General features: G+C 33.9%; 1 protein-coding gene across 1 annotated transcript; it reads left to right on the top strand.

The window, feature by feature from the left end:
• The first annotated feature begins 1483 nt into the window (after nucleotides 1-1483).
• On the top strand, nucleotides 1484-8835 carry LOC133690586 (CAAX prenyl protease 1 homolog). Its single transcript, XM_062110809.1, has 14 exons — nucleotides 1484-1658; nucleotides 2427-2574; nucleotides 2695-2779; nucleotides 2858-2953; nucleotides 3739-3804; nucleotides 4002-4100; nucleotides 4327-4440; nucleotides 4540-4650; nucleotides 5217-5279; nucleotides 6881-6973; nucleotides 7423-7536; nucleotides 7685-7756; nucleotides 7830-7895; nucleotides 8392-8835. Exons 1-14 carry the CDS (start codon nucleotides 1628-1630, stop codon nucleotides 8506-8508), a joined length of 1275 nt encoding a protein of 424 aa, XP_061966793.1. The 5' UTR covers nucleotides 1484-1627; the 3' UTR covers nucleotides 8509-8835.
• The last annotated feature ends 42 nt before the right edge of the window (nucleotides 8836-8877 follow it).

The following is an 8877-nucleotide window of genomic DNA, read 5'->3' as shown; positions in this document are numbered from 1 at the left end:
TAATTCTCAATCGGCTCAATATTAAAAAAATAAAATCGATAAAAATAATATTGAAAAAATCATTAAAAAAACATAAAAACCATCTGGGGAAACATTGTAACAATCTACAATGTTTGAAAGAAAAAAACTACAAAGCTAAATTCTTAATCATCTCAATATTAAAAAAATAAATTTGACAGAGATAATTTTAGAAAAAAAAACATGTGAAAAAATACTGTAGCAAAAAAACAATATGGAAAAAACTGTAGCAATCAACAATGTTCAAAGAAAAAAACTATAATGATAAATTCTTAATCAGTTCAATAATAAAAAAAATAAAATCGACAAAAATAATTTAAACAAAACATAAAAACAAAGAACAAGAAAAAAAAGAAAAAGATAATTTTGGAAAAGAAACAAAAAAAATAAAAAAACATGTAGGGAATGAAAAAAAATAGTGAAAAAAAAAACATATGAAAAAAACTACAATATTTTCTTCACTTGTTTTAGAGTTTGCACTTAAACTTTTAATGAAAGATTTTTCTTGCAACCACAAATTTTTATGCAAGTTCTGACATATTTTCTAATTAACATTGCAAACCCCAACCATATTTTGTATAATTAAATGTCTTTTTTTCTTCATTAAAGTCTATTTGTAGTTAGTGACATTCACTAACCACTTCACTAATAAAACTTTATTAAAAAAATAAGAAACAAGTTTGATAAATAAAAAGTTAGAAAGAGATAAAATAAAAAAATATAATTTTATAAATTATTTTAAATAAAATAAATAAAAAAAAATGGAGACTAAATGTGATAGATAAAAAGTTAAAAAATTGAAAAAAATCAATTTTGTAAATTATCTCAAATAAAAAAATAACAATAAAAAAAATAAAAATCAAATCTTACAGATAAAAAATTTCAATTAAGAAAAATATAAAATAAAAATAAATAATAATTACAAAAATAAATATCAAAATTGATATAAAAACCAAATTAAATTAAATTATAAGCGATGAAATTTTTAAAAAATAAATTCAAAATAGAATATCTAACAATCAAAAGACTTAAGATTAGACTTAGTATAATTAATAACTAATAAGATATATTTAGATTATTCATGACTTCTGAAAATTTTTTTCATCCAAAATAATAATAATAAAAATTCTAAAAACCAATTCAACTATTTTTTTAACTAAATTTTTTTTTATTAATTAATTTTTTTAATAATAAATAAATACAAGAACATTTAAAAATTATTTTTCACGCAGGCCTAAATAATAAAATATCAAAACTGGATGGAAATGAGTATAAAAACTAATTCTAAAATGACTTTGAATTCTAATACAGGTTTCGTGAGAGTAGCTAAACAATAATAATTTTTGTGAAAAACTTGCCACGTGAAACTTTCACGCAGCACGTGACACTCAAAGCAAAACAGGGCTCCCTTGACTCTTGCCATAGCTACGGGCCGATATAAATGTAAATTCCGGTCAATCGGAGTCCAAACAAAAACATCCGGGTCGACCGGATAGCTAATTTGATAATTTATACCAAAATAAAAACATGACCATCACTTGAAGAAAGCAAAGCAAAAACCTCTCCATTTTGGTTCTCACCCTCTGCTACTCTCAGATTCCTCTCTACCATGGCGTTTCCTTACATGGAAGCTGTAGTTGGTTTGTCCCCCCCCCCTCAACTTAAATACATTCTTGCTTCTTTTTCTTTCAACGCTTCGTTTGTTCTCTTCAAAATTTTCAATTATTTTGCGATTGCCTTCGATTAGGGGATTAGGGTTTTACATGCCTTACATTCTTGTTCATTTCTTCATTTTATTTTAATCTGTTTGTTATACATATGTGTGACGCCGATACCTATTAAAGGTTTTATTGCGGATGTTTGGGATATTTGTTTTTATGATAACCGGGGTTTATTTATGGAGAAAAGTCTCCGTTTTATTAGCGAAACAGAATAATTTTAGGTTTAAAGGGTGAAAGTTTCTGTGTTTCCCCCCCTCATAGGTCAACAAAAAGAGAAAGGAGACCTTTTAGGGGGGTTTTCATTTCTGGGAACCTGAAGTTACAGACGACTTTCGATATTTGAATTTTCGGAGTTTTTTTAGGGATACCAAATTAAGGGTAAAGAAGGAGCAAGAAATTTGAAGTAGTGCTACCCATTTTAGGGCTAAATGATTGAGAATGCACCATATGTGAAGCTGTGGTCTGCTGTCAAAACTGATTAAGAACTTTCACATCCGCCTTTGCTGTTAGTATCTTTGATATTTATCAGCCGAGAATGTGACAGTTAGAGGCAATTGAGGCCCATGCCATTCATATTAGTTGCAATTCGATGCTTATTTGTTACTCTTTCTTCAAACCTTCTATGACATTTGGATGTTTTATGTTATGGAGATTCTAACTGCTGCATGGTTTGTCCTGATTTTCCAGGTTTTATGATACTCATGTATTTCTTTGAAACGTATTTGGATTTGCGACAACATGCTGCTTTGAAACTGCCATCTCTCCCAAAAACTCTGGAAGGAGTAATCAGTCAAGAGAAGTTTGAAAAATCTCGAGCTTATAGTCTTGATAAAAGGTTTGTTGTTTCCTACAACTAGCTGGCAGTGATTCTTTTAGCTTTTCTTCATCTGATTCTTGGTTTATGTTCTCTTTGATTCTCACTAATGTTTTCTTCTTTGCATCTCTTAACTTTCAGCTACTTCAATTTTGTTCATGAATTTGTTACTATACTTTTGGACTCCGCAATTTTGTTCTATGCGATATTGCCTTGGTTTTGGAAGGTTAGTGCTTTGTTGCAGTGTTAGTAGAGACATCTCCGTGGTTGTATTGTCACCATATAATTCTCTCTGTAACTGCAGAAATCTGGAAGCTTTCTGGTGTTGGTTGGTCTTGATGAGGAGAATGAAATATTCCACACCCTTGCTTTTTTGGCTGGTGTTATGATATGGTCACAGGTATGCACATGATTTCTAATTACAGTAGTTGATAATAACTACCATATTTATGCTGCCTGTCTTTTGTGGAACAGTTTAGACTGATGCTCTGTGATTTCAGTTTCCTTTTAATTTTCTTTTTTTCATGCACAAGTAGTTAGGTGTTGCTTTTCACATGTGAAATGAGCACATAATGTTTACAGCTATTTTTAAGATTATTAAGCAAGAACATAGACAGGTGAGGTTGAGTTATTTTATGTAATAGTTGTGGTATATGGGCTCAGAGTGTGCACATTAACATCAATCGCTTTCAAATCTACATCTTGATAGAGGTAAGCTGATGGAATCTTTCTAAGCTCTATAATACTGACTCCCTGGTTGATGATGCTGTTCATAGACAGGGCTAATAATTTTGATGTAATAGAATATGGGCACAACATGATTTTCCTAATACAAACAATATTTGGTTTAGAATATTTTAGTATTTTACCTCTTCGAAAGAGTGTTCTTTAAAGTCTAGAATAAGTTTCTTATTTATCATGCATATCGCCTCACCTTTTGTTTGCATGGATATTGTAATTTGGTTTGCTTATAGAATTAATTAAACAGTAATTATATGATTAATTTTCTTAAGCAAAAAATGCAGTGTTTTTCCATCTTCGCTGGTAATTATAACATTCGTTCCAACTGTTTGGAGTACTGTGTGGTTGCAGTACCCTTGTAAACAAATGCATGTTACAAGTACATGTTTTAAAGTTCCTCAACTGATATTATTTGATTGATTGTTTTGAAATATGTTCATGCAGATTACAGATTTGCCATTCTCTCTCTATTCAACTTTTGTGATTGAGGCCCGCCATGGTTTCAATAAGGTTTGTATTCACTCTCATAACCAGTTATTTTTACTCATCTCGTGAATTATTAGAGTATTAATTCTGTGTTGGTGGATCTTTTTTTATTTTTTTAACTTCTACATGCACTGGTATAGAACTTATAGTTGTTTGAATTCCTATCCATTTTATATCTCATCTCCTGTAGGATTCTGACTTATTTTCCATCTGCTTAACAGCAAACAACATGGCTGTTCTTTAGAGACCTATTCAAGGGAATTTGCCTTTCCATTCTACTTGGCCCACCAATTGTTTCAGCAATTATTTTAATAGTACAGGTATGTTCATCTGCCAATGTTGATAAAGTGGCCGGTTAATTGCAGCATTCAACTGCTGTCTGTTTACAGCAGTTGGTCATTTTCATTCTTGAATAATCATGTTGTTTTGGAATAATTGATAGCCTTTATTCTAAAATTGCTCTTGCAAGTTACACCTCCATTATCTGCTTTCCTGAATGCTCAAGTCTTCTCTCACTATGTTGAGTTTTCACTTGCATGGTTGCAGAAAGGAGGCCCTTACCTGGCCATTTATCTATGGGCATTCATGTTTGTGCTTTCTCTCGTGATGATGACACTCTACCCAGTTTTAATAGCCCCACTTTTCAACAAGTTTACCCCTGTGAGTATTTGAAATTTCTTACCCTGTGAAAATCTTTCAGGCCTATGTCTTGCTTGATTAGTAATCTGTTTTTACCCCTGCTCATGCGATGACAAATAGCTTCCAGAAGGAGAGCTCAAGGAGAAAATCGAGAAACTTGCTTTCTCTCTCAAGTTTCCTTTAAAGAAGTTGTTTGTTGTAGATGGATCCACAAGGTCAAGCCATAGCAATGTGAGGATTCTTACTTTAGTATATTTGTTGGGGTTTCTCAGCATTACCTGCAACCTTTTCTTCCGGTATACAATGCTTTGTTTTTGCTCTTATCCCTGCTGTTTCTCCAACTTGAAGTAAACTAATGCTTCTCCTCCCTATTTATGTTTTTCTAATGAAAAGAATGATCGATTTTTCTTGGCCAAACTGTTCACCTTTCTTTAAGGTGAATGTAAACTAATGGTATTGGTATACACTCAGAGCAGAATTGCAGGGGAACTTGCATTGAAAGTTCATGGCTATCTGCTGTCTTTTTTGTTTGTGTGTGTGTGTGGGGGGGGGGGGGGTAACATGCGTTTGCCTGTCCACCTTGAAGAGTAATTGTTTTTGTAGGTTGAAGAGAAAATGCATTAGATAGATGCATGGTATGTAGTCGACTTTTGTTTCTTGTAGTGTTGATATCATACATGGTTGCAGGTGCTTTCTTTATTGTCAAGTCATCTGTACTGTCATAATAAGATTGTGTTTGGCAATGTGCTTTCCTAGTCTGCTGAGGATCAAATTCATATTCTATCAACACTGTGCAGGCCTATATGTATGGATTCTTTAAGAACAAGCGTATTGTCCTTTACGACACATTGATTCAGCAGGTGAGGAGACCTTTCTTTCTGGATTCTGTCTATATTAACCTTTTATCGCCCTTGAGTTCATTCTCATGAAGACTATATATATTTTTCCTATGTCCATTTTATTTTGTTAACTTTCTTTAGTTCGAAGCAAGATCTGTGAAATATAGGCATCTCTGGTGTTTCATTATCACAATAGCATTTTATTAGAAATGCTAACACTATCCTAATTGTATTATGCACCAAGTACAATTGTTAAATTCAATCATGTTGTTGGTTGCCTTCTTGGAAGTTAAAAAACATACAGAATGATGAAAATGAATGGATATTTGGTAAACGTAATTGCCGGGTTCACATGACAGCATGAAGAAACAGCGTTGTGTTTTAGGGATAAGGGTTCTGATGTAACTTTGTCCAACATACTAGAAGTTTGAACATTAAGATGCCAGTTGGTGGTTTCTGGTCAATCTGCTGAATCAGTAGCCTCCTGGTGATTGGAAAAATGGTCCCTAAAAGGATATCATATCTGTTCGTGTTTTACTTTTTAGCAACTTGGAAGCTGCCTCCTTAGATGACTTCCTCATGCGTGTCTCCTCAAAAGAACCCCCTTTAGTTACTTAATTATGAATAATTTTTCTAGGAAATATCCTCCCAGATAGGCTATGTATGGCCCTGTAACATTTTATTTTTGGTGGAAGGGAACAAAAATATTCAGCCTTAGTTTCTTGCATGTGTTGGGATGCAATGCTAAATTACATGCCATACATTCTTTCCTCGCATGTTTTGCCTATGAGCTTATAGTGAGTGATCTGGTGAATTTTAGTCTGGTTTCAGGTTTCCTATCTTCCTCATTTGCTACGTTTCTTTCATGATCTCAGTTTCATCTAATCTCTTAATGAGCTTTCTCCACTGAAGCCAATCTTTGGAAGTTCTAAATTCCTGATCTTGAGGTCTGGATTTGATCAAATCTTAAACTAATTTTTTTAACTCTTATCTGATACTTTTCTTCCAACATTATCAACTCAAAACCTAAGAATGAAAGGTTGGATTTTTCTATTTCTGGGAAGTGAAATACTGGAAATTTCTTGTAATTAGCCAGATTATGAACCTAATGGGTGTGGTCTGCTGACTGTGGTCATTTTTGGTGGTCCTGCCTCAATTTAGAGCCTTTTCAGATCTTATACATCTCCCTGGCAAATTCAAATAGATAAAATCATGGTGCTTGTCTTGGATTTTACTTTTCTGTAGTTCTGAGGAGGTGTGTGGGTGTGGCTCTTTTCCTGTTTTAAAAAAACTAATACCAACATCCATGTAGTCCTAGAAAAACAGATTATTGTGCCGTTTAACAAGTACACAGTAGCTGTCCATCCAGGGAGGACCTGTTTGGTGGACATATCATTCATCACAAGAAGCATGTTCTTTGTGATTTATGTAAGGACTAGGTTAATTTTGCAATCTATATACTAGTTTCTTAACCTCCTACTCTCCCTGGAAGTCTGGGCAACTTCGTGCTTGAACCATTTAGTTCGTGCCCTCATCTAGAATTTATGGTTGAAATGTGGCTTTGGTTTTCCTTATGCCATGAAAGTATCTTTACACCTATATGATTCTCTGATTCTTTGCAGTGCAAAAATGATGAGGAAATTGTAGCTGTTATTGCCCATGAACTGGGGCATTGGAAACTCAATCATACAATGTACTCATTTATTGCTGTGCAGGTATGCAGTAATTGTTTTCTTGCTTATTGATTTTTAATTTGCTCCTATTTGTGCACAAAATTCTCTTAGAATACCATATATACCATCTGAAAGGCATTTGTCTGAGAGCTATCATTGAGAAAAGGCTCGGTGAAAAATTGGACATTGATGCTCTTGCACTTTTGAGACTCTAAATCCTTTGATTTGAGATTCAAACCACAGAGGATTTGTTCATAAGCCTGATGAGAAAATAGTGCTAACAAATCTTGGATTGAAGCACATGAGAAATTTAAGACATGCTAAAATTCTAAAACATATTGCTGAATCTCAATTTGTATTCGGTATTGGAGTTTGGTGTTGTTTGAGGATTTTCCAACCATCCTCCTATAGATGTCCTTTGACTTTATCTGCAAGCTTATTTAACTGGTGTATGATTTATTTTTGTTGTTGTATACTCTTATGTTCTGCAGATTCTTACTTTTTTACAATTTGGAGGATACACTCTTGTGAGGAACTCAACCGATCTCTTTCGAAGTTTTGGGTTCGATACACAGCCAGTGCTCATTGGACTTATCATATTTCAGGTATTGCTGACATGAAAACAATTACTGTATGGCGGAATGGAAATGCATGTGTTTTTTTTTTCCTGGGCGGGGTGCAGTTGTATGCCATATAAATTTTTGGCTTTTGTCACAATCTGTTGGGTTTATGTCGCTTGCTTCGTATTTGCAGCATACAGTAATACCTCTCCAACACCTTGTAAGCTTTGGTCTTAATCTAGTGAGTCGAGCTTTTGAATTTCAGGTACTCTCTCCCCCTCCTCCATTTGTGTGTATCTCAAAGTCTTGATCTCACTTAATGTAATTGTTTAATGTAGGCTGATGCTTTTGCAAAAAAGCTTGGTTATGGCTCTGCTCTTCGGGCTGGTCTTGTGAAACTACAGGTTAACTATTGAACTTTACTTTTTCCCGTACCCTTATAACAGACTAACCGTAGTGGACGTGGAGTCTTGTATATTTCTTGCATTCAGATGTTTGTGGGATCTAAGTACTACATTGCCAGAGTATTCTTTTCAAATCCGTTTTTTCCACTATACAGAGCACATTTTGGATGACTGTTGGTCTGCCAGCTACACTGAAAGTTTTAGTTCTGGTTGATAATATGTTATTTTCTAATACAGAATTTGGATTTAATCCGCTTTTGTTACTGTGGGTCCTCTTTTATCCTGGTTGTTAATATTTCATTAGTTCATTGTGTGCCTGCATGATTAGAATGACATGTTTTTCCACATATCAGCCATAATGATAGTGTATGCTTTTAGCAAGAGAAGAGGCCTTATTAATGCCTGGCTTTTAATGGGATTATTAGCAGATAGATAGATAGATAGAATGAATTGGTGGAAATGTACAGAGACTTAACAATGTGTCAATTCTTTTCAGGAAGAAAATTTGTCATCTATGAATACAGATCCTTGGTACTCAGCATATCACTATTCCCATCCTCCTCTTGTTGAAAGACTGGCAGCAATTGATGAAGCAGATAAGAAGGCTGACTAACAAGGGCAATCTGTGGATGGCTACCTCAGGATTTAATTCATTTCATTGCAACTGACAGAATGCTGGAATAGTCAGTCAGCAGTTGTAATATTACCTTATATGAGTTTTGTTGGAGCTTAACACTTAATAGTTCAAGCACACCTTCTCATGTCAGAACACATTTCTCAGGTCAGAGAAGAGGGGAATAGAAGGAAAGGGACAGGAGAAAAGCAACAGGAAACAGTGGAATTTTAGTTATACATCATGTTTGCATGAGCTAAATGATCACAGAACCTGTTGATTCATGAGTTTTGAGTCTGATATGACATGTTTACTAATTTTGAGCCAGCAACTTCTTCTTTTTAATGCAATGAGTCGTGTATTGTTTTA

This window comes from Populus nigra, chromosome 4, assembly GCF_951802175.1.
Source record: "Populus nigra chromosome 4, ddPopNigr1.1, whole genome shotgun sequence".
Lineage (NCBI taxonomy): Eukaryota > Viridiplantae > Streptophyta > Magnoliopsida > Malpighiales > Salicaceae > Populus > Populus nigra.
This window is presented reverse-complemented; position numbering and strand designations above follow the sequence as displayed.